The sequence below is a fragment of the Engystomops pustulosus genome, chromosome 3, assembly GCF_040894005.1.
Source record: "Engystomops pustulosus chromosome 3, aEngPut4.maternal, whole genome shotgun sequence".
In the NCBI taxonomy this organism is placed as follows: Eukaryota; Metazoa; Chordata; class Amphibia; order Anura; family Leptodactylidae; genus Engystomops; species Engystomops pustulosus.
This window is the reverse complement of record NC_092413.1, coordinates 168655091-168682824: the sequence shown is the minus strand read 5'-3', so window position 1 is coordinate 168682824 and position 27734 is coordinate 168655091. Positions and strand designations below refer to the sequence as shown.

Sequence of the window (27734 nt, the reverse complement as noted above, 5' to 3'; positions counted from 1 at the left end):
ATTGATGTGAATAATCACTAAATCAATTTTGCCTCTTTATCACTGTGTTCTAGTAAGTAATGCTGACCACACATTCCTGTTACCACTACACTCCTTAGATTTTTGTAAAATGGATATACTATACGTATATCTGTACTTCCAAAAAGTGGCCAAAATGATCACTATTAGCAGCCAGGAGAGTACCGTACATGGATCACAAGGAAACTTTTTTTTTTTCTTTTTGACCTGTTTATTTGATAAAATACAAGAAAACCAAGCAATGTTAATTGTTGGCACTGATGCATTAATGTTTATTAGATCAGTGCTGAAATATTGTGTACATGATATATCTCCTCCCAAGGAACGCACAGGCTAATATTTATATGAAGAAAACAATATCCTCCGCAGTCAGCAGTCCTTTCTCTGGTCATACGATATTCATATAGTAAAGGGCTTCTGACAATGATGGATCTTCTCAGGAAACCTCATTGAGCTTGATTGAGTTTGTATTTCCACTTCCCAGTATTTCCCTGTGTTTTCACGTTGTTAATGTGACCTTATTTTGACTCCTTGAAAACTAGAAATGTTACTTTTTTCCTATTATATTGTTTTAACTGTTTCTATCTATCTCATGTCTAAAATAATACTAATATAAACTCGGCTCAGTTTACGCCTCATCAACTATGATAGTTCTGGTAGTAAAAGTAATGCAAAAAAGTTTCCCTTAATCTATGTTCATTGTTGTTTTTGTGTAACAGATGATTTTATTTTTAATTTACAAATCTAGCTGTTCCCTGAGCCAGCACATTGCAGGGTCTCCGGTGAGAAGCTTCACTCCATTAAAAAGCATCATTACTTTCAGCCAAGTTCTCCCATATAGCTCTAGTCAAGATTTAGTTTAGAGTCATAAATACATGTTTTGTTTGTTTTTTTTAAAGAAAACCTACCATTTAAATCAACCCACCCAAAATAGATACTTAAAAAACGGATTAAATAGAATTGCCCTTATCCCTAAATGGTTCCTTTCTGTGACTGTAATGTTAAAAAAACTGTTTGTAAACTTATATGCAAGTGCCCTGATGTGAGTCCAGTTATATTAATGGAGTCCTGCATATTACATTTTACTTGCACTGCCCTCCCTCCTTGTTCCTGATTGACAGGTCTCACTGCTAGGACATGCTGCTGAATCTCAAAGTTGATTTTATGTGGACATGAGGGAAACTATTTTTAGCTAAAAGAAGGGTAACATTTACTTAACAGGGATCTATAGGAACTTGTCACTAGCTATATTTGTGAAAAATGTGATGACAGCTTCCCTTTATAATAATATAGTGCACACAGAATACACAGCGCTGCACAGAGCTTGCCAGGTCGCTCCCTGTCCGCATGGGGCTCACAGTCTAATCAACCTTCCAGTATGTTTTGGAATGTGGGAGGAAACCCGAGGACCCGAAGGAATCCCACGCAAACACAGAGAGAACATACAAACTCTTTGCAGATGTTGAACCAAGCACTGCAAGGCCTTAGTGCTAACCACTAAGCCACCGTGCTGTCCTTTAAATTTTGGATAAAACAGATATCAGCTGAACCAAAGCGTGTTTAGTCCATACTTTTTACATGATGGGTAATGATAGGTAGTGATAGATAGCTCTGTACTTTATTCCCATGATGCACTGCCTATTAGGTGGTGAAACATGTTTGAGGAGTTCACATGTTTTTAGGTTTTCATACTCCAAGGCAGGGATAGTGAAGTTTGAATTCCCTGGTGATCTGCAGACATTTGGGAGATAGCAACCCAGCATATACATCAATGTATATTCCATAGTAAGGAAACTCAGATCATTGCGTCTTCTATCCGGCTCACCTGAGAAGCCTAGCCTTGGGGTCAGATAAGAGCTAATAGCAGTTACAGCTCGACCTCATACACAATATATAGCAATTCATATACCGCAATGATGCATGACCATAAATCAATTATGTAAATTCTTCACATCAGATTGCTGTCAATAGGGTGCTATCTTTTCTGTTCAATAAACTCTATTGAAATTGTAAAATGACAAGGTTCATAGCAATATCGGTGAATCAAGTACAAACTACAACAGTATTCATATCATAGGTCACATAAGACAGGTGTCATACATCCAATGGTACAACTAAAATGAATATGAATAGCCTCTTCATGAAAAGAACAATTATTGGTGTAAGAAAGACCATCTCTACATATAAGATGCATATGAAAAATGTTGTAAAGGACCATATCTCTAATTAACAGAAACTAATAGCGTTAACCACATTAAACACATAAGACGAATGTATACCGGGGAAAGCACATTGGGGTTGATGGGGGGTGCTAACTTTTAACTTCTATTCACATGTGGTATTGAGCACTGTATAATAAGTTTTTTAAATGACTAAGTAGAAGTTATATTTTGAATGAAAAGGTTATTGGGTAAAAATAGAAGTCTTTATGCCCTAAACATGTCAGATGATACTTTCCAGTATCCTGAATCCATTTCACCTTGTAAAAAATGTGCAACTGCTCTTTATCCCTATTTAGCCCTTTATTGACCAATTGTTGGTACCCAAATGTCCAGGTCAATTTTTGCAGTTCTGTTCCGCTTTTTTTTTAAGTGAACCTTTTCCAAAATATATCTATCTACAGATACAGAGTATGCATGTACTTCTGCAAACTATTGGCTCTGTCTCCCTGCAGTTACGTCTTCATTTTGCCATCAGCAGACAGACTAGAGAGGGGCAAACGGTTATATGTTCTGTTCGGACCTGTGGCACCTGGAAACAACGTCCTGCTGTCATATTAAAGAGGAGAATCTCCCCTTTTATATTGTTTTCCTACATGTAACAGAACCAGAGATATTTGTTCAAGATACAATTGGGAATGAAAAGATATATATAAGAACAGATTTTTTTTTTACTGCAACCTTAACAGTGGATATCTCATTTCTGAAACGCCTAGATACACTGCATCTATAGTAGATTATACTCTTTAATACAACACCAGAACTGTGTTTTGGATTCCACAGTGCACAAGATATAGATCTTTGAATTGGGCCTTTGTCATGACGTCTATACACATGCTTTCCGCACAGGTATTGGGCAGTTATTACGTGTATAGCCACATGCCAGTCATGAAGGTGTTAAATAAAGACGTTTGCACTGCATTATCAGACACAACATATAGAGAAGAGCTTAGAAAGAAAAGACTACATGTTTTCTAATCAGATAAACCCTTTTCAGCCTCTTTAGGTTATATATGAATTTCATTGTTTTTTCTTCCATTCACAGTGAAATGTGCAGAAGGTTTTGAATGTTTTTCCAGAACTTTAAGTTCAGAGTTTTCCAGTTTCGGCGACTGTTGAATCAGCTCTTTGCTCTAGAAAAGAAAACAAATGGCATAAAATGAATTATCCGTGCTATTGGGAAATGCTCAGGTGCAGCTCATACAATATTAAAAGTCTTAAGTGCTACAGCTAAACATTGCAAAGAAATAAGTTACGGACCATTCCACTGTAAACACCTCTCTCAATAAAGTTTTATGGTAGTCTTTTTAGTGCAATAGCCTATGAAGTCATAATGTGTTTCAGTGGGAAACATGATTTCACTGCACTTACTGGTCATAATGCCAGGTAACCAGCATAATAATTTATACAGCAGAATTCCGACATCGGCATTGTTAAGCCCATAACATAAACAATACAGATGGATATTACGAAACACAGCTATTAATAGTAAGGAAGTGGATATGCACATTATGGTGTTAATATTTTATATTTTATTCATTTTTATTATCTAAACTTATTGGACTGGAATCTGGCTTCATGAGATCCGGGAAATGCAGGCCCAGACAAACCAATATCACAGTCTGGACTGCAATAAAATTGGGCTTCGTAGTTTACTGATATATTTCCTTGTGTATTTCAATCTGTATGGCTGTGTTTTTAAAAAGCCAGTAAAAAAAATCTATAAAAAAAAACTTTTTGGGACTATTTCAGATATTTGTGAGAACCATACCATAGGAAAGTAGTAAAAGAGCCAAGTTAAAAGGAAGCATATGCCCGGGTGCAATGCCACTATTACAAATGCCATGTATGGAGTTCGGTGCTTGCACAGTATGCATGGAGGCAAGGTCCTAACTAGTAGAGGAAGGGAACCATAGCAGGCTTTTGAATAGGGACCCTTATTCCTTAAAAAGTATACATATCTGTACACTCACACATGCTTATAAAATCACACATTTATAGAAAAACTCACATATACATTCAGGGCCGGATTAAGGTTGGTGGGGGCCCCCATTGAATGTAGTCCAGACAGGGAACAGCAAACTCTATTTGCAGCCCCCCAGCAATAACTATATACTTCCCCCAGTAATCACTGTATACAGCCCCCAGTACTCACTATATACAGCCCCCCCAGCAATCACTGTATACAACCCCTCCACCCCCAGTAGTCACTATATACAGCCCCCCAGAAAGCACTATATATAGCCCCCAGCAATCAATATATACAGCCCTCCAGCAATCTCTATATACAGCCCCCTAGCAATCGCTATATACAGCCCCCCAGCAATCACTACATACATCCCCCAGTAATCACTATATACAGCCATGGGTGAATAGAAAAACGCCCCTCCCCCCACTCCATGTAATACATCAAGGAGTGCCAGGACCAGACCCAATCAGATTGGTTTAATGTGAAAATAAAGCAATGCAAAATACATAGAGCATCCCTCCATGTACTATATTTTAAACACAGCGAGCTACTATAAAGAACAAAATACATACAACAATCCGTCATATACCATAAAATACATACAGTGTGCCGCCATATACCATATAATACATACAGTGTGCCGCCATATACCATATAATACCTACAGCGTGCCGCCATATACCATATAATACATGCAGCGTGCCCCCATATACCATATAATACATACAGTGTGCCCCCATATACCATTTAATACCTACAGCGTGCCGGCATATACCATATAATACCTACAGCGTGCCGCCATATACCATATAATACCTACAGCGTGCCGCCATATACCATATAATACATACAGCGTGCCGCCATATACCATATAATACATACAGTGTGCCGCCATATACCATATAATACATACAGCGTGCAGCCATATGCCATATAATACATACAGCGTGCCGCCATATACCATATAATACATACAGCGTGCCGCCATATAGTATATTTTACATGGTGGCACGCCGAATGTACACACATAAATGCATACTGAGTATACGTACAGCAAATACACATATTTAAACAGTATATACAGCATATACACACACACATACATATACCATATACAGAACATACATATATACAAATATATATATATATACATACAAACATACACAGGCACATCTATACATTCATACACACACATATATACGGTGTATATACACACACACACACACAAACATACACACATATATATATATATATATATACACATACATATATATGTATATATATATATATACACACATACACACCAGCGGGCAGGTACAGTGATGGGTGGGCCACGGGGGGAAGTGCCGGCCAGCGGGCAGGTACAGTGTTGGGGGGCCGCGGGGGGAAGTGCTGGCCAGCAGCAGGTACAGTGATGAGTGAGCCGCGGGGGGAGGTGCCGGCCAGTGGCAGTTACAATGATGGGCGGGCCGCGGGGGGGAAGTGACGGCCGGCGGGCAGGTGGATGTGATGGGTACTGGGCTGGGAATGTGCTGTGCAGGGTGGGGAGATGTGCCGGCCGGAGCACATACCGGCGGGCGGGAGACTGACGCCGCTCCTTCGTCCAGCAGGAGGTGCGCCGCCTGAGGCGAGTATCTTAACTTGCCTCATGGCAGGTGCGCCCCTGTGTACAGCCCCCCAACAATCACTATATACATCCCCCAGTAATCATTATATACAGCCCCCCAGCAATCACTATGTATAGCCCCCTGTAATCACTATATACAGCTCCCCCAGCAATCACTATATACAGCTCCCCCAGCAATCACTATATACAGCTCCCCCAGCAATCACTATATACAGCTCCCCCAGCAATCACTATATACAGCTCCCCAAGCAATCTCTATACAGCCCCCAGTAATCACTATATACAGCCCCCAGTAATCACTATATACAGCCCCCAGTAATCACTATATACAGCCCCCAGCAATCACTATATACAGCCCCAAGTAATCACTATATACAGCCCCCCCCCCAGTAATCACTATATACATTGGCTATTTACCTATCCACACCTTAGGCTATATTCACACTGCCGTTGCCCGCCCGTACCGTACCGGGCAACGGCAGTGCACGGGGAGAGGAGGAGGAGGAGGTGAGCGCAGCTCACCCCCGCCCCTCTCCATAGGAATTAATGGCGCACGGCGCCGTACTACGGAGAAAGATAGGACAGGTTCCATAGGGCGCCGTGCTCCCATTGACGTCTATGGAGGACGTATATCGGCCGTATATACGTCAGCTGTATATACGTCCTCCATACGTTAGTGTGAATATAGCCTAAAGGAACTTGCTCTATTAAGACAAAATCCTGTCTTCAAGATGCTCAGACATGATCCAGTGTTCCAATTTGGAAAAATATTTAATAGTTTAAATTTTCCAACAACAATAATAATACATTTATATTTGCTTATTTACTTAAAAGTTTGATTGCACCTGGCTTGTGGTATTACTTTAAGATTGTGACAGCTCAGTCCCTAGTAAATGCATAATAGTCAGAAAATCCATCAATGATAACGGGCAAGCAGCCTTATGTAAGCTACCGGTATATGGTTTACATCCTAGTCTTGTTTTAAGGCTTTTCATAGGGATTTACATTATCACTTCTGTACCTTCCACTATAACCATATGGTATAGGTTATTTTATCTGAAACGTATTGAAATATTTTGAACTTAATAAAAATGTAGAAATGACATTGAATAAATGTATTTGCTTTGTCCGTATCCCAATATACTTCCAAATGAAATGCATTCACTAGCCATTGCTTCTCAAACTAATCAATGTCATCTCATTAATCTCATTTGGAGAAGGAAATTGGGGAGGAGGTTTAAACCACTGTGTCCTTATCTGCTGTGTCATGTCAGATGACTAGTGATTCATTGCAATTGCCAGGTGGCCGAATATATTTCCAATGCTCACCCATTGATTGAGGTGACCAAGTAGCCATAGGTTAATTCTGTACGATCCTATCTCATTTTCAATATAATTGTAACATGTGTCTACCATTTGCTGGTTTATTTCAAGTGTCAATGATGTTTCAACACAAGTCTGAGCAATACAATGACAGACTGAATGCAAAGACATATTCTTTTTTATAATCCCATTGACAAAATCACAGTTATAGTTAAGTGTATGCTACATGCCAAGATAAACAATGTTTACTGTAATAAACCCCATGGGAATTGCTTCTTACAATGTACTCAACATTCTTTATGTTTTCACTAAAAATATTACTGGCAGGATAAACAGAAGCACTTTAATGAATGTTACTCTATAATTAAATAGTATATTATAATCTAATACCGTATAGAATATGTGCTCTGATGTCTCCTATGCACTGCAAAGATAAAGTAATTGACAATTACTTTAGAGGTTGTCCACTTTCAGCAAATAATTGATATTGTTTGTGTAAGGAAAAGTTAAACAATTTTCCAAAATACTTTCTGTATCAATTCTTTACAGTTTTCTAGATGTGTGATACTAACAGGTTATGTACCTGCCTGTCCATCACGTGACCATGGAAAGATTTCTATCTCCTGTAAGTAAACATAAAAGCTTTCTATACAAGGACAGCAAGCAGAGATCTAGGAAACTGTGTGGAATTGATACAGAAAGTATATTGGAAAATTGTTTAACTTTTCCTTACACAAACCGTATCAATTATTTGCAGAATGTGGACAACCCCTTTAAGCCTGTTGCCCACAAGTGAGTTTGTTCAAACAAACTGTATCCATGCAGGGGAGGGATTTGTGGGACCAAAGCTGGTATCACTGTACTGACATACTATCATTCAGACATACATTCAGAAGTATCATCAGGATCATGTAGGTCAATAAGGAGAAACAAACGACCTGTATTTATAAGAGAGGAATGAACTGCTTTGTACAAAACAGATTTGAGCTCAAAATTCACAAGCATAAAGAAAGTCTACCATTTAAACTCAAGTATGACACTTATTCATAGATGCAGGCACTGTTATTGTGGTAATATTCTTATATTTGTTATGTGTGGCCTCCTTCCTGCTAAAATCAACTTTTACAATTATTTTAATAAGCTAGAGGGGTTCTGGGAACACCCTCAGAGCCTTCTGGCTCATTATCATAATTTTAAAAGTGCTGTAACTTCACAAGCTATTACACTGTCTTCCTCTCCCCTGCTTCCTTGGGACTTCCCCCTCCATTTGCCTAATATAATTTCACGGCAGTTCCAGGAGAAGTTTCAGCACACAGTGGGAGGGAAGTGCACTGACTTATTTTCTGACTCATTAGTATAAATTTTAAAGTTAATTTTAGTAGGAAAGAAGCCATAGATAACAAACATAAGATTATCACAGTCACGATATCTGGATCTATGAGTAAGTGCCCCTAGTTTATCATGTCTGATTTTAAGGGTGGACTTCCTTTAAGGCTTTGACAACCCCAGAACCTTTTAAATGACTTTGGATGAATAGGTAAAATATGGCTGGGTAGGCTTCTACATAATACTTTGTCCAATTCAGAGTGCTTTCAGTTGTGATGTCAATGATGACATGCTGACAGTATAAAAATGCTAAAACAGGGAACATTCTATATGACTGTCTATCTACAGTGCATGCATCTCCCCTGCAAAATAGCAGACTTAACAGTTATCACCTTATTAATGCATTTGTAGGCAAAAAATAGCATTCATTTTATTTTCTGTCCTTATTCATCACTGTTTTATGCATTTGCAGGAAACAACTCCAATATATGTTTCATGTTGTTGAAGATGCCATAATATTTTTCTACCTCCATTAAAGGCATTAAGACCCCAAAGTATAGCCTTTTAGCAAATATAAACAGCAAATAGCTTGCAGTGACGTGGAGGTAGGGTGGGGACATTGGGCGTGTGGAGGTGCGTCTTGTACAAGCCACAGCATGTGTGAGGAGGTGCGGGAGCCTGACTTGATCCAAGAGCTGAACCTCCTCCATGACAGGATCTGATGTGATAATGATGGGGAATAAAAGTATATTTTATGCCAAAGCACCAAGGCAGAGAATACACATAGGAACATTACACCAAAGTCACCAATAAGGTAATGGTCATGGTTTATTGTAGGGGTTTGTGGTGACAGGTTGCCACTTTTTATCTTGATGTGGAATAGTAAAATAATGCATACTTATGTTTTACCACACAGCAAATATGAACAGTTACTCACATGTAGATATATCTTCTCTGTGTCTAATAGGAGATCAGCCATTTTAAGTATCCCACTGATCTCTGGTCTCCCTAGCTATTGGTTTATGTAAAAATGTAAGACTGAGTACAGGTAAGACCGCTGGCTACAGAAGGATTGTTTCTCCATTGCAAGACTTACAACAGTTTATCAACTGGCATAAATCTCCATTATTTTTTAGACCTTGCTTTAGCTTTTAACAAGGCGGACTATACAAAAATGTGCGCCATAACAACATTATCTCATCTCCTTGTCCAGTTTATGTTGGAGATTTCTTAAGACTTTCTTCTCTGACCCTTGCTCTATATGGATCCATACACTTGGCCTGAGGCCTCTCTTAGCCTCCAGTATCACTCACACAAAGATGATATACAAATCTGTCTCCGAGGTCCTACCCTTGCCTGCTTACTGCCCTTCATTCCCACCAGCTATTTCATCTTTCTTGTGTCTCTTGTCTTATCAGCGTGAACAAAATAGAACCCATCCTCCATTCCCTTTTCCTAACTGCTCTTCTACTGCTAATGCTTCATTATTCCTTCTTCTCTTTCTGTAGTGGACGTAACTCATAGTCACATACTCAATGGCAATTACTAATGGCAACTGATCCATTCCACAAAAACCTCATGGTTGGGTGTAGTCTAGGAGCCTATTGAACTTGGAATTACAGCATATAATAATGTACAATACCTGATCCAGTCTCTTCTTATGATCTGCACTGCATTGGGTGAGAAATGATACTTTTGGTTGACTTCTGGATACAAAAAGACCATATTTCTGGAAAGCCTGGGAGTCGAGACAGTTCCTATAAACACATGCAAAATGTCAATGAATTGAGTAATAAATAGTTGTATTAAGAACCACTAAAGCTTTTCCTAGTTTTATTTCTTGTTTTTTTTTCTCATTTTTTAAATTCTAATGTATATAAGGGTCATCCTGACAGTGACCCAATTCCCTTATTGGCTGATAAACCCAGTTTGTGATGAGGAGCTCTCCGGCATTTAGACAACAATCCAGTGAGATTGAGTTTAACACAATCAAGATTTTTTATTTATATTTCAGAATAGCAAAGTGTTTTGGCTCGGGAACTGATGAAGCCAAGCACTTACATACACCAGGAAGAAGAAGGTGAACTCCGGTGGACCTGAGCGGGGAAGCGACACATGCAGGATATCGGGCGCACGTCGGACATTCCGGATCTGGGACCACGCAGGGACCGGGTAAGTAAATGTGCCCCACTAAGTCGACCTGGCACTACCTCTTTTTTGTGAATATATAGCAATTTGCACACACTGGGGCAAATTATTAATTGTTTTGTGAGGTGCCGATGAACTAGATGGACCATCGAGAACGATTTACTTCGTGATATACTCTATTGTTGTAAAAGATTTTTAAATTATATTCTTTAATAAAATGAATTACATTTTTAAACCATGTTGCGATATAATATGTATGGACCGGTTTTAATATGTCTTTAGTGATGTGTTGTAGATGCAAGATCTGCAGAAGAAGCCATGTAGAGACGCTTGTTTTAGCTGCAGCTTATTGATGAGAATTATTTTACATCTCATCGGCTACACTTGCATTGTACATCACTGCCATTTGCTACTGGCGATGCCAGTAAACTCTGGGTGCTATTATAGGTTCAGGTCTGGTATCAGATTGCGATGCAGTTTAGTATCTAAAACCAGGTGTAGATGAAATAAAATAAAAAAGAGAGATTATTATTATTATTATTATTAGAGATAATGTGGCACATTTATCTCTCTTTATGATCCTCACCTGGCTCATCTACATTCTGCATCTTATATATGAGATCCCATTAAGGTTGAAAGGTACAAAGATCAATAACTATATATTCATATTGGCCATTTTGAAAGTGGACAATAATTCTTTTATGTTGAAACAATCATATGCAAACATGGGCAGTCAATGGGAAATTTAAAGAGATTCCTTTTTTGTTCAATACCCATCATGGCCTAAGGTGCGCCAAAATTTCCATAATATACAAATACATTCTACAGGGAGAAACTGTTTGACTTCAATACACTTACTTCTGGCAATAAATCTTTGTTGCATTTTAAGAAGTAAAATGTTAATTGCTTGCACTAACTGTATAATAGGTTTATGTTATGTCATGCTACTCCACGGTGTCACTACAGGGGTAATTTGCAATAGAAGTAATTTAACCAGCAGTTTTACATTAAGGAAAATAACTAAAAAAATAAACAACACCTGTATTAAATGATTTTGGGCACAAGCACTGTACATATATAAGTAGAGATCCACCTAAAACCACACTTTTATGTCTGGGGTTTGGAGCACTGCATTTAAGACCAAGTTAGAAAATTATGGGATTTTTTAAATACTAAAGGACATTTACAATCAATAATCAAGCATGGCAAACCAGGGACACTTACTCATAGATCTAGGCACAGTGACATTGGTAAACCTCTTACCTCCTTCCTTCTCATATCAACTTTTAAACATATGCTAAGGGGTCGGAAGTGCTCCTGGGGGTGTTACTAGAGCCCTTCCATGCTGCAGATTTACAGACTGTTACACTGTCACCCTCTCCCCTGGCTTCCTCAGCACTTCCCTTTCCCTCTGCCTGCGGTAATCCCATACAGTGAGAGAGGGAAAGTGTTCCGTCACAGTGTAACAGCTTGTGAACCTGCAGCCTGGAGGGGCTCTAGTAATGCCCTCCAGATCCCTTCTGGCTCTGTTTAAAAGTTGCTTTAAGTAGGAAGGAGGCCATGGATAACAAATATAAGATTACCACAGTCACAGTAAATACCTATGAATCAGAGCACCAAAATACTTCTGCAAAAACCTATCAACCTATGAAAATGTACTACCTATATGTAGGAAAATGCACTTGTAAACCAAACACTCAAAACAATCTTTGAGGGTACAAAAACAACAATATTTTTTATTTTATTCAATTCTTAAACCAAAAAATCACAGACTACACAGGGACAGTTTAAAATCATTTAAAAAACATACATACACAAAATCTTAAACAGGTGGACATGTGGCCGAGGGAATCCAAATAAGTATAGCACACAAATGGTCAATCTGTGTGTGAAGTGTGAAAAGCCTAATATTGTATAATCACAGCTAGCAAAACAACGTATTGTAACATAATAGTACAAATGTGTAAACATCATTTGTAAACATCATTTGTAAACATCACTTGTAAACATCACTTGTAAACATCACTTGTAAACATCTACACAGGATACCAGCTAGCAAAGCATATATTACAACTTAGTATTATCCAAGAGTAAACAAAACTATATAGGCATACACACCCGGCTGCATCATGGAACCACGTCAACGGCAGCCTCCAGATAAGGATGTTAATTAGTATAGTATATGCCTGCGGTAATCCCATACAGTGAGAGAGGGAAAGTGTTCCATCACAGTGTAACAGCTTGTGAACCTGCAGCCTGGAGGGGCTCTAGTAATGCCCTCCAGATCCCTTCTGGCTCTGTTTAAAAGTTGCTTTAAGTAGGAAGGAGGCCATGGATAACAAATATAAGATTACCACAGTCACAGTGTCTGGACCTATGGGTAAGTGTCCCTGGTCCATCATGCTTGATTCAGATGGTAGATTTCTTTTAAGGGCATAATACCTATTATAAACCTAATTATAGTTAATACTAGCTGTAAATCCTGGCGCTGCCCGGGTTAGGAAATAACTGCTCTTAGCTATAACAAAATAGAATGGGTTAACAAAAAATATTTAATATGTATCTATCTCTCTCTGACTGTCTCTCTCTGACACTCTCTATGTCTATCTATCTCTTTCATTGACTGTCACTAACCGTCTCTTTCAGTGACTGTCTCTGACCATCTCTGTCTCTGACCATCTCTGTCTCTGACCATCTCTGTCTCTGACCGTCTCTGTCTCTGACCGTCTCTGTCTCTGACCGTCTCTCACTTTCTCTTTCAGTGACTGTCTCTGGCAGTCTCTATCAGTGACTGTCTCTGGCAGTCTCTATCAGTGACTGTCTCTGGCAGTCTCTATCAGTGACTGTCTCTGGCAGTCTCTATCAGTGACTGTCTCTGGCAGTCTCTATCAGTGACTGTCTCTGGCAGTCTCTATCAGTGACTGTCTCTGGCAGTCTCTATCAGTGACTGTCTCTGGCAGTCTCTATCAGTGACCGTCTCTGGCAGTCTCTATCAGTGACCGTCTCTGGTAGTCTCTATCAGTGACCGTCTCTGGTAGTCTCTATCAGTGACCGTCTCTGGCAGTCTCTATCAGTGACCGTCTCTGGCAGTCTCTATCAGTGACTGTCTCTGGCATTTTTCTATCAGTGACCGTCACTGACCATCTCTGTCTCCGACCGTCTGTGACCTTCTTTGTCTTTGACTGTCTCTTTGATAGATGGTCTCTGACTGTCTCTTTCAGTGACTGTCTTTGACCATCACTTTGTCTGGGGAGATTTATCAGAAGTGTCTGAGAGCATAACTGCTCTATTTTCCCGTGGGAACCAATCAGAGGGGACAGCACGGTGGCTTAGTGTTACAGCCTTGCAGCACTGGGGACCTGGGTCAATATCTGCAAAGAGTTTGTATGTTCTTTCCGTGTTTGTGTGGGTTTCCTCCGACACTCCAAAACATACTGGCAGGTTGATTAGATTGTGAGCCCCATTGGGGACAGGGACCGATTTGGCAAGCTCTGTGCAGTTATGCGTAATGTGTGTGCGCTGTATAAGTAAAGGAATTATTATTATTATTAAGTTTCATTTTTGCACAGCTGTTTATAAAATTACAGCTGATCTCTAATTGGTTTCCATAGGCAACTGGCACAGTTTTACCTCAGACATTTCTGATTATTCTCTGCCTATCTCTGTATTACCTCACACATTACTCATTGCCTGTAGTAGCCAATCAAAGCTCAGAGCTCATATTAATAACCTTTGGCAGCATAGCAACCAATCGCGGCTCAGCTTTTGCCACGGCAGCAGCAGACAATGGCTCCTGTGTATGGTGGTTAATATGTGGATTTTGGAAAGCAAGGGGTGAAAATTTCCTTTAGCAGACATACATACATACATGCACACACACACATACATACACTCAGCTTTATATATTAGATTACTTCCATAAACTGTTCCAGAATCTGGTAAACTGGTGAAACCTTTGTGGATTGGCATCACCTGCTCATATTTTCAGCAATTTTAAATTCAGCACAAACCATTTTTCATGCACTTCCCCAGTCTGTGGCAATGCTAATTGTTATTGGTGTTACAGTCAGCCATTAGAATTTAGACTACAGATCGCCTGGTAAGCTACTTGCTGGGAGTCTAACATGTGTTGACTTCCCATGTATAATGCACACATACAGTGGCAGGGGCGTAACTTGAGGTTGCAGTCTCACCCGGGCCCAAGAGGTTTAGGAGGCCTATGGTGTCACTTTCCCATATGAGAAGACTATTACTATAAACCATACATTATAGTCGGGGGGGCTGGCACAGACTTTGCACTGGGGCACATCAGCTTCTAGTTACGCCACTGTAATACAGTGGGTTTCAAGGTATTAACCTTTTCTCATTTTTAAATGTTACAGCACAAAGTTATATGTACTTTATTTAAAATCTTACGTAATAGAGCCAACACTGCAGAACACACCATCACTGTGTAGCATTATGCTGATAACATATGAAATTAATTTGTAGCCGTAACATTTATAAATGAGGAAAGGTTCAAGGGTATGAATATTTTTGCCTACCGAAGTATGCTTCTGAAAGTTGTACTTCTGTCTATTAATACATATTTCCCTATTATTGTTTTACAAAAATAGAAAATGTGTTTTCCATGGAATTTACTATTTATTTGTAAGCACTGTTGTCCATTACAATATGTCTAACGATAGTCTCTTTATGGATATAATTGTATGTAAAAGCTGAGCTCTACCTCACATACTTGTTTTAGTTCACTGTCCTCCACAAGGTTGTCAGAAATTCTAGGCAACCCGTATATTACTGTAAAGAAGTGATGGCGAGTATTGTCATTTTGATGCAGTGTGATATGTCTGGGTACAAGTTATTGTTATGATGTGCATTCTCCTGCATATAAAATAAAAGAAGTAATATAACTGTCTATTCTTTTGTTTCAAGATTTCTACTGTGTCAAGGAAAAATATACAGGGAATTGTGGTGATATTGGGTGCCGCAGTTCTGGCAAATGTTCTTAAATACTTATGAAAATGTTCAAAATGCACAACATCATTATGACCCTATAATGTGACTGCAATTTATGGTCCTAAGCAGCGGTAGATTATGACTGCCAGGGGGTTGCCTGGGCTGTATGAATATTATTGCCCATTCAAATGTTCAATCACTTTCTTCATATGGTACTAGAATCAAGCTTCTTGGGGAATGGAGGATGTGTCCCTTCTTCCTGCTTTCAATCTGTGGCTTCAGGAACTTTGGAGGACCTTCAAAGGTCCTGAAATGGCTCTTATATACAGGTGTATTAAGAGCATGAGCAGATGTATGAGGGTTTCCAGGGTGAAGGTCCTTCTCAGTATAAAATTTGGTGGCAGGTTTGTGTGGCCATGAGCCCCCTATAAGCCTTGTGCCCTGGGTTACCGCCCAAACAGCCTATATTATAATCCACTCTTGGTGATAAGCCATTATTTCAGTTTACAATGTTACTGTATTGTATATATTACCATTTAACTTAAATTAATGGTGATGAGCAGGGCCCACAGATTACACAGCGCTGCACAAAGCACTTCAGGCAGAAGTTCGGGTTTGAGGTTTGCTCACTCCCTGATCTCCCTCTTTCCACTGTCGGTAATACAGCTGATAACTCTTTAAATGCCGCTGCCATTTACTCTGGTTTATGCCTTTTAGTAAAAGCTATTCTCCAGGACTTCAGTATTGATCCTCTATATAGGAAGGATTGGTAGAAGTCCATCTATCTCCCATTCAGGTCAATGTACAAAGGCGTTCAGGTGTGTGTTGCCCCTTCAAGCTGGTTTTGAGTATGCTGAGAATCAAAGCTCCACCACAGGGGCGTAACTTCAGTGGTAGTGGCCATAGCAGCCGCTATGGGGCTTGTAGTGTCAGGGGGCCCCGTCATCCGACCTGAAACTAAATAATGGAGTATGTGCATCATTATAAACATATTGGGGCATATTTACTAAGGGCTTTGTGCCACACTTTTTTCAAACTTTGCACGTTCTTGTAGGCTAAAGCGGCTTGCACAGATATTTAAGAAGTGACTGTGCTGCTATTGTGCCGCACGCGACCCACTTGTAGTGCAGATGCGGTATCCTCCATGCGACACAAATTAGGGGCATGTCAGTGGTCAGTCCAACTGATTCGGCACGAGCACCGTATTTAACATGCAAATTGTGTTGCACGCCCTACGTTAAAGTTGTACCACAAAAAAGTTGGGGAACTCTGTTGGGCCAGTGCAGGAAAGCGACAGATTCATGATTTCTTAATGAATCACCCATAATTATACATGGAAAGAGCCCTCTAGTGAAGTTTCCAACTTTCTAAGTAAATGTGCCCCATTATGCTGCACATTGTACAGCATAATATGTATATAACATATATGTGATGTTTATATGTTGTTTGTGTATATAGTGTATGGTGTGTATATGCTGTATGTGTGTATATGTGATGTGTATATACTTTATATATATATGTGTGTGTGTATGAGTGAAGAACTGTATGTTTATGTATATATAGGTGTAAGGCTACATGCACACTGCCATTGCCCACCGCACTGTAGCACGGCGGGCACAGGGCCGCGTGCGGGGAGAGGAGGAGGGGGAGAGCACTGCTCGCCCCCACCCCTCTCCATAGGGATACATGGCACACGGCGCCGTATTACGGGAAAAGATAGGACATGTCCTATCTTTTTCCCGGGTAAGGAGCGGTACGGTGCCGCCCGTAGGGTACCATGAGCCCATAGAAGTGCATGGGGGACGTATATCGGCTGAATATACATCGGCTGTATATACGTCCCCCATACATGTGTGTGAATGCAGCCTAATATGTATATTTTTTACGTGGGAACGGGGCCCCATTCAGTACTCTTCTATGGGGCTCTGCCTCTCCTAGTTACACCACTGCTTCACCAATCTGATTTTGGAGAGGCTCAACCAATGGACTCAGTGGAATCAATAAATCAGCACAATGTTTGGCATTCAGCATGAGCTTCTGGTATATCCCCCTGACTGGAGGTTACTAGGCCCATCAATAGCTGCTATTGCATCAGCACATTCATTGCATGTTATAGATACAGACATAAAAGAGGATTATCTAGTGAATGTTCCTGTTTAAAGAAAATATATTTAACATGATTAAAACACTTGTCAGAAGAGGAAAATAGGAACCATCAGCTGAATTCTTCCTGCAATCTCCAAAGAAAGTCATGTGTTCTATGTTTTATAATGTGATATGGCTTTTATTCTATAATATTCCACAAATAAAGATCATGATCGTAAATATTTCACATTGAATTGAATGCTCCCTCCAATGTTTAATAAGCACCAGGTCATCTCCACCTCATTTGTTCCAGGATTGTCTGTGCTTGTGTCTGTGAGGTCCGTCATTCCACTTTTTCCCCCCCTATCCATCTGCTGTGGCTATCAATGGCATTGAGTTGAATGTAACAGAACACTTTCATCACCCCCTTTCCCCCCCAGTAATCTTGTATGACTTATATTAGCTGTCATATTAAAGCAGCTCTGAGCTAACATCTTGTAATACGAGAGGAATCTTAGGCTCGCTGTCCATTACAGCACATATCAGAAAACCATATATCAACAGGAACGTTATAAGAACGGCATTGGTGAAATATGACATTCATCACATAGTATATTAATGTATAGCTAACTATATACATAGATTTTGCAAGGCAATGTCTATGGTCAGCCTTACAAATGTTACGCTCAGACAGAAAGGTGGTGGGGAAGTCAGGACTGGCAGTACAGGTCAAGACAAGAAGATTAGTTTTAGGAAAATATTGTCACATCCAAAACGAATATTGTGCAGTTAGAAGACACTTTAATATTAGCAACATATCAACAAAGTCCTAAAAACGTGTTCTGTATACACGGTAGTATGGCTGCAATAGGAATATTTCATTGTATGCTTATCAATTTATTATTTATTATGTGGACAAATTAATTGGAATTTTAGTAAAAAAGCTATAGTAAATGGTAAAGTGAATAATAAAGAATATATTAGGATCAACAAAAATATGAACAAAATTATGTCTTATCTACTCTATCCTTCCACATTAGATACCCATTCTACAGATGAAGCCCTGGTCACTAATATGGGTCACACGAAAGCGGTTCCCAGCTTAGAATTAATGGTATCCTTTTCTATGGGTACATGGACACTAATCGCACAGTTATAGGAATTTTTGGCACAAAATTTAAATAAATTTAAAGAATAATGAGATGGCTATAGGCAGTCTTGTGCTGGTGTGAAGACATTATGATTTTTGTTAGGCTGCATTCACAAGACCACATGGGGGACGTATGTATGGCTGCAAGCTTAAGCTTAATGGCCCCACAGAGCGACTTCTGTGGCACCGTACCGCTCCGTACAGTGGAAAAAGATAGGACATGTCCAATCTTTCCCCGTGTGTACAGCATGTACACTGTGCATTTCTATGGAGAGGGGAGGGGTCACCCCTCCTCCTCTCCATGGCACCGGACTCCATGGCTCCATGGTGCCTGGCTGTAGCCAGGCGGGCATATGTTTGTGTAAATGTAGCCTTATTTTGTTTTCCCAAATTTGATATTCTGACCATAAACATCTATGGGCTACCCAGTGAGCATTGTGCTTTGTTGTTTTCTTCAGTGTCATGGACTTTGGATAGAGAGCTGCAAGGCACATGGCTAAGGGTAAGGAGAGATTTTAGTAATCAGTGTTGGTCCATGTCGTGGTATTTCCACCAATCAAGTATTTATCACCTATCCGATCAATGGGTGATAAATGTTTCTGGTCTAAATAACCTTTTTTAAAGGAGTTGCCCATGTTTGCTCATGACTCCCAGTTTCTCTAATTTCTGGTCTTTTTTAGGGTACCAGCTGAGATCTGCAATGACTTCCCTCTGGGTGACAGCCGCGTCAAACTACAGGCCTCGGCGGTGACCTAGCCACACACAGCAGGTGACTGGCGGACCTCAGCAGTGTTTTGCCACGATTGGGGAGAAGTACATACATATTGGGGGGAATTCTGCCTTCGGAGCTCTGCTGCCCACCCACCCAACCAACATTTATACCCCTCATTGTGCTCATGTCTCCAACTCTAATTTTTATGAGCTGAACAACTCCCTTAATCCTATACCTGCTAGGAGTGATATGTACATCTTATCAGATTGTATTTCAAATATGAATTTCTTTTTGAACTCATATTTTTGTCTATTTTATGAAGAAAACTGTCAGAAAGTTTATCATGGGCTGTACATTCACTTTCCTTATTTTCCTTCAACATACAGGATTTACACACAAATCACTGACAAATGCTATCATTGTAGGAGAATCATCCTGAACACACTCTCAGAAAATACCTTGAAAATATGTTTCAGAAATATTGTCTATGGGACTTTGGCAAGCATTAAGACTGAGGGAATTGCAGGACTTGTGCCTAATTACAATCTCTCCATGTATAACTTGTTCAGTAGGAATTATCATGATATTAGCATATATTGTCAATAGACTCCTTGACTGCCAATTGAATTGGCAGAAGTCACATCACAAAGCCTAAAGCAGGAGAGAGAAGTCCTGGACACAGCTATATCACATGTGCAATGGCATTTTATATCCACTAGAGGTCTGAAGTGAAGCATAGTTGTTCAAGAAACCCTACAGAAAACTTGTGAAATCATAGATAGATAAATAGATAGATAGATAGATAGATAGATAGATCCACTGTGTTCAAAATGTACCATGTGTCCTTTAAAGGACTTTTGACCTTAGCAGGTGCCCATTACTTTGATGTTGAACTACCTATGTTTTTGCTTTCTTAGTTTTTACCTTTTCTAGCAACAATTTATAACATTAGTCAAATTCTGTCTACCCAAAGACTCTGTCGCTATTCCCAGGGACTGTGATTCGTCATTCATCTTTTATTCTTGCAATACTAACCACTTGTGGAATAAAACACAATAGTAAATACAAAATATTGGACACTAAAGTCAATGATGTTTTCCTTCTATCTCTATAGGGAAACCATCAAGTTTTTTTTTACGAGAACAAAGTATCCCACGGCCTGTATTAATAGTAACATATAAATCAGTGGGTAAACAGGTCCGGTAAATTGGCACATATCTTAGATATCATCTTATGTGTGTAACCTGTTGTATCGTGCTCCAATCAGAAAAGAACGGACCGTCTCTTCTAGAAACATCACTTGAAGCCTGGGGAAAAGAAACCAAAAAAAAGGCACATTAAAGCGGCCCTAGATTTGCCTAGGAATGACAGCTGCATATTAATCGAAAAGAATTCTGAACAATCAAAAAGCCATTTTTCAGCAAAATGTACCCCTAGAGTCCTCATCACAAAGCAAGGGAATACACTTGAAACAGGATTGATTTCATCTTAAAGGGGTGGTTTCTTTGAAAGGCTACCAAATGCAGTTGTCTTATTTGGTTTTCAAAATTATAACAAAATTGTGCCATATTGTGTCAAAAAAGAGATAATATAACAGCTTTTAAACAAATTTAGTAATTAAAGGATCAATGGAAAACAAATTAAATTCTTATGCATAAGGTAAGGAATGGCACTGAATGCTGAGCAGCTTGTACTAGTAACTTTGTTGCATTTGCTGCGTCTGGAAGTGTAGAATGCAGCTAGTAACTACTGAAAGCCTTAGAAAGATGAAATATTTAGAAATAAAAATAAAATATACCTGATGGCTAATGCTGGAAATGTTTTGTTACACATATATTGTGCTTTATCAGTGTAATATCTATCTGTCCCACCTTAAGCTTAGTTGTATACTATGTAAATAAAAATAAGGAGGTGGATTTTTATGTTTGCATGATACATACATGGTTCTTTCGGTTTATTCTTAAATTGAAATTGTATGTAAGTCGGGACAGGTATTTATTTTAAAAAAATTGGCCCTATGGCAATTGGATTTTCAAAATTTTGTGCTGTCATGGGAACAATCAATAAAACTTCATTACAGACACCTTACAACTGATCATTGCAGTTTGGGACTAAAGTAACATCAATAAAGCTTCACCAGGGGTCGCAGTGGACAGATAGGTTGTCTGTAAGTCGAGTGTCCTTAAGTTGGTGACCGTTTGTATAAGCAGAGACGGAACTACAGGGATAGCAGTTGTTATGGGGCCGGCAGTGTCAGAGGGCCCCAGCATCTTGGGTATTAGGTGTGTGTGTATGCGGTGTGTATATACTCTATGTGTGTATATGTAATGTGCATATGCTGCATCTGTGTATATGGCATTGTACATATGTATGTATATGTTGTATGTATGTATAAATGGTGTGTATATACTTTATGTATGTTTATGCAGTATATAAATGTGTGTGATTGTAATTTATGTGTGACTATACAAATATGTATATTTTTTATGTTGGAGGGGGTCCCATTCAGAAGTACGCTATGTGGCCCTGCCTCTCTCAGTTACGCCCCTGTGTATAAGTGTTAATGAACTTTATTTTTAATCTACTTCTACTTTTATGTTATGTAAGTCTATTTTAGGATCATTACTGCTAGTGAACAGTTATACTTATTGCTTTATACCTGGAGAAAGCTAAAACGTCCATAAAGTTTATAATAGGTGCAGAATGTGATACATGTAAAGTTTATACAGTTAGATACAGTCAGTACTTTTACCCTTGTCCATACACATAAGAATATGATTGTCCATCAACATGGCCGATTAAAAGAGATGAAAGAATAAAGAAAAAGAAAGAACAAGACTTATGATTGGCTGCAATATGTATTTGTGCCTTCATAATGGAAAGTTGAGCTCCACCCGTACAGCAACTATTGTCCCTCTGTTCCTGACTGTAAAAGTAATTCACATTCTAGGACTTGTTATTTGGCAAAATATGAAACTTACCCAGACTTGGAGATGTGTGAATTTGACACCTTGGTATTTTGCATTAATGTTCTGAAAGAAAAGCCAACATAGGACTATGAAATTTCATTGTATGACTGTATGTTACTCATATCAAATATACTGTAAATATAGGATCCTGAAAATATTCAGTACGAGAAACCTACATCTGTAAAGCCAGATACACTTCTATCTTGTATTATATCTTGTATTTATGATCTTAAGAGATCAGCTTAATTATTTGCCAGCAGATTTTGGGGATCTATATACTATATATTCCTACTAGTACTATATATTCCTGCTAATGTTCAGACTGAAGTCATTTCCATACCACTCCATGGTAATGGAGAATCTCTTGCATTGATTATGAGTCTCCCCTAGACAAGTGCTAAAGAATATTGTAACTCATGCACCCACATTTTACTTTACACAATCACTTGACTCTATATTGACCAACTTATGCCCTTAGTTATCCCCGGCGCAGGGCCGGACGGAGGAGGTGGGAGAGTTGTTGCTCCTCCCCTCACAAACAAGCAGATACGCTGCAAATCTGCCAAAAATACAGGACATGTTTTGTGGCATGGCCACCCAAAGTGTTCAAGGGAACAGGGAGACAATGTGTGCTCACCGCACTCTGACCGGGAGCCAAAGACTGCTATAGTGGTTGTGACCGTCTTAATGAACCCTTAGCTGGTGTATGATACATCCCTTCTTCCTGGAGTTTAAAGGAGTTCAAAGTTTTGTGAAAGGGGATGGTTGGCCCACCTGGCATATGCTATCACTTGCAATGTACTACCATCTAACATTACATCGGCATGTCCAGCCAAAAAGAAAGAAAGGAAGGAATGTAGAAAACATTAGATAGACGGATAGATAGATCGGTAGAAAGATAGATAGAGGCTATATATCTATATATAGACTATATGACTGAAGAGAACATCAGAAAACAAACAAAGCAGGTAAATACTTGTGATTCAACACATACCCAAACTTGTTCAATGATTTATCCAGTTTCTATTTAACCAATTACAGCTTATTAGTAGACACAGCAATTTAGTTGTTTAACGCCATGTTAATTATAAAAGCTCTGAAACCCTTTCATGATCTGGCTCCATAGTAAATTTTGACCGGTAACTTGGACAGCTATATTTACAATGCAGTAATTTGTTTCATTCACTTCATTAGGGCCTTCAAACAATCTAAATCAAAGAAGAACCAAAATCGTATACTTCGCAGCCTCTAAAAACTTTCATAATTGTGCTAATTTGGGCTATTTAGTGACGCTACTATAAAAGGTTCACACTGCGGTCTTTTCAAACAAACAGCCCTCCACACGCACATCCCAGCACCAGAATGAACCGGCGCAGAGGCCAGAGTGCCAACTATGGTCATTTGAAATGTATACAAAATTTATTGGTTCAAGTGCCAAGAAAAACATTCTAATCAGTCAGTTTCCTCTCATTAAATGTTAATTAGTTTGACATAAGCTTCCTGCAGAGGAAAGTACTGGGTACTTACACATCATTAAGAAAGAGATGGATTGCAGTAGCATAGAGAAGAAAAAGGAAAAAAAAGGTAGGCAAAGAAGTAAAAAAATGCAGCTTTTATTTGTGTAAGACCTACCCATTCTGCCTGGAAGCTCTTCCTGAGCAAGCTTCAGAAGAAACTGAAATACAAATAGGATTATAATGGATTACATTATGTGCTCATGCTTGTCTTCCCAGAGAAAACAAAACAATTGTTCAAAACAATTAAATAATTCCCTCACCCTATTGTATAGATTGGATCCTTGCCCGTTTATCGTGGTGGGCCTCTTCTAACCTCAAAGCCATCACATTAACCTCTGGTGGGCAACACGCCGCAGCGCACCACTGCACAATAGGTCACTGATGCCGAAGCAATTACCAAACCCTCATGTAGATTTTACATCAAGATATTGTATTCTAGTCAGTGCCATAGGATTCTGATTAATTAAATACAGTTTTATACACATATCTAACAAGAAAATTGAACAGTGAAATGAAGCTGTAATTTATTCCTCCTTCTGGGACTGACATTGGACAAAAGTATCAAAATAACTCATTTGTCAACTGTGTTAAATGGAATCAAATTTTATATAAAGGGGTCAGATTCTAGAAGGATACCAAATTAATTGTGTTACCATAGTCACATGTCAGTCACTGAGAAATATTTGGTACTGCTCCACCTCTATTCTCTTAGATGATAGGGTTATACAAGGAGGTCCATCTCCTACTGTGTTGGTAGATGCATTATCATACACAATTAGTAATTTATTGGTTATACATTTTTACCCCTGACTTGTTATATAGGGTCCAGGAAGATAAGTTCTTTTTGACAGGAAGAATTTTGGACTTAGCATAGCTATTTTAGTCATAACAATGCAGAACCAATAACAGACAAATACCAAACCAATAAGTCAATGAGGTTGATCATTCTCTCAATACAGATTTGCCATCACTGCTTCTCTTTGAACAAATTGATGATACTTGTGAGAATAAAGACTTACCCAGAGAGAATGGAAATACTTATTTTGTTCTAGGTGAAGTCCATGGGAGACCACAGCAAAGGGAATATTGCCCCCATTCTTTATGTGTACACTTCCTTCCAGCAGGAACGGTAAGCTAGAGTAGGCGGGGTTGTTTTATTCTTCCCTATGTCCGATAAATCTGGAAAATCCATTTAAGGTACCTACTTATATCCATATGAATTTATGAGCATATCTTATGTGAATGTGACTGAAAGATGGTCTCTTCAGGAGGCAATGATGGACCACTGGTACTGTTTACATAACTCCTGCTCTTATGAGGGCAGTAACAAAGACCAACCATAGCTTCTACAACACCCTAGTTATTTTTTTTTATTTCTTATCCTTATGTGATTGCGGTGGTTGTTGCTGAATATACTTCAATTTCAAATGGTTTTTAAAAGATTGCTAATAAAGCCTAGTGTTTTCTGTCACTTATTTGGTACTTAGTGTGCTATAGGTACATTTTGAACAGTTTCCCCACATTTTATACATATTTTATACACTGTTTTTGTTTCAATTTTAAAATGGGGGATTCTTTTTTCTTACCAAAATTTTTTTTCTAATTTTTTTCTGTTCCACTGATCTAAGCCTGCATGTTAATGAGTGAATCAGAAGGAATAGTGGTCTTCATATAAGGTGTATGGGGTGGGTGAGGGATGGAAAAAGTGACATATACTGTATATACTTACGATAGGGTATTATGTACAGTACAAACCAAAAGTTTGAACACACCTTCTCATTCAAAGAGTTTTCTGTATTTTCATGAGTATAAAAATTGTAGATTCACACTGAAGGCATTTCACAAAAAGTGTGAAACAAGTGAAAATATGTCTTATATTCTAGGTTCTTCAAAGTAGACACCTTTTGCTTTGATTACTGGTTTGCACACTCTTGGCATTCTCTTGATCAGCTTCAAGAGGTAGTCACCTGAAATGGTTTTCACATCACAGGTTCCCTCTCAGGTGTTATAAGTGGGATTTCTTGTCTTATAAATGGGGTTGGGACCATCAGTTGTGTTGTGCAGAAGTCAGCTCATGAAGAGAATACCAAGAGTGTGCAATTCATAGTTTTGATTCCTTCAGTGTGAATCTACAATTTTTATAATCATGAAAATACAGAAAACTCTTTGAATGAGAAGGTGTGTCCAAACTTTTGGTGTGTACTTTTTGGTCTATATGTAAATATGCATTTTGGTGCAGTATTTATTCCAAAAGTGGGCGTCTTTGTCAGCTAAAGAGTGAATTTTGAGGTGCTTGCAGCTAATGAGATTAATTTTAAGTGTAGGATCATCTATCGGTTATATTCAAATTTGTAGCTTTCCTTTGTAACGGAAGTGGTAATGCTCTCTCAGAAATATCATACAGTGGATGCCACTAGTTTCATGCAGGGCTTTATTGTAAGTCAGAAATTGTGGAATCCGCATTGTATGATCCAAACTGCACCTCCAATTCAGATGGGAACAGAGGCTTAGTTCTTCAAGGAAAACATGGTAACTACAACTTCAGCTCCATATAATTATTCAAAAGAAACTTCATAAATAACTACTTGGACTATTTTTCTACCTCCTCTGACACTGTTTTCCTCTGTTCACACTTTTGGTGTTTGGAAAGTAAATCCTTCCAGGTCAGTGAAGAATGTGGCAGTAAGTGGGGGATGGGTAGACCAAATGAATGCTGTTGAAACACTTAACCTTTGCCAGATTTCACAACTAGCTATGACATTACAACTTTGCTAAAATTACAAATGGAACCCCGTAATCCTTTGAGGTTGAGGGAAACAGATTTGGTATCTGCTCCTTTTTGCACACATCTGTCCCTCTTTATAGCATTTCCTTCTCTTAATGCATGGTGAAGTTTGACTCAGACACTAATAGCCGTGTTTATCCAAGGAAAATGTCAGTTTGTTTTTTCTTCAATGAGCTAAATGATTCCTGACCTTTATCCCGCGTATGGATGCTTGTTAATGGCGTATTATAACACATAGTTAAAGTAAAACAAACAGAAGCATTTATTATATATTACTGTACGTTTCAAAATAGGAAATGGAACAAGACAGGAAGATGAAGTACATAGGAAATTGGACACAATCTGAAATGACACACAATATTAGGAAGTGGGATCAGATTGCCAGTATATAGGATTCTTTCAGATAAATTATTCAAAGGAGAGTCATATAAGAAAAAAAAACACAGGAACTGGGCAACTCCACCAGGCACCATGCCTATAATTAAGAGTTATGTCACAGGGGAACTGGTGTGATAATCTTCTTCATTACCAGAGGGGCTAGAATAGCTTACATCTTCTACCATTGTCCAACAAGAGGAGTCTCGCTCATTATACATTACTTTGTAGTGGTTATTATTAAAAGTAGATTATCCTGTATCCCAAGGTGTTTATTTCCTTATTAGCGCATAGACAATAACAGAAGTGTTACTAAGGTGCTAGAACAGGTGAATGTAAGGCACATGCTGGCATATGCATGAGCATTAATGTTGTCTTGTTGACTTATATATAATTAATGTAATACAATGATTTTTCCACATCCCAATTCATGCTACAAGTAAAACAGAGCATTGTTGAAGTTTTCCAGGTTTCCTCCTTATCTTTTAGTTTAGAGAATGTTAATTTTGTTAATGAATGAGCATCTCAGTACACTAGTGATGGAGCAGTGACTAC

General features: G+C 38.8%; 1 protein-coding gene across 2 annotated transcripts in view; it reads right to left on the bottom strand.

Moving 5' to 3' along the window:
* Window positions 1-2740: 2740 nt before the first annotated feature.
* The window catches only part of LOC140122262 (uncharacterized), an 89442-nt gene continuing 64448 nt past the window's right edge, over window positions 2741-27734 (bottom strand). For both annotated transcript variants that reach the window (XM_072142931.1, XM_072142930.1), the window contains exons 4-8: window positions 24135-24177; window positions 22515-22565; window positions 20778-20840; window positions 10125-10239; window positions 2741-3370 (exon numbers count right to left, since the gene is read on the bottom strand). In XM_072142931.1, the coding sequence (XP_071999032.1) occupies window positions 3245-3370; window positions 10125-10239; window positions 20778-20840; window positions 22515-22565; window positions 24135-24177 (398 nt within the window). In that variant the 3' untranslated portion in view covers window positions 2741-3244. The remainder of the gene's footprint in view (window positions 3371-10124; window positions 10240-20777; window positions 20841-22514; window positions 22566-24134; window positions 24178-27734) is intronic.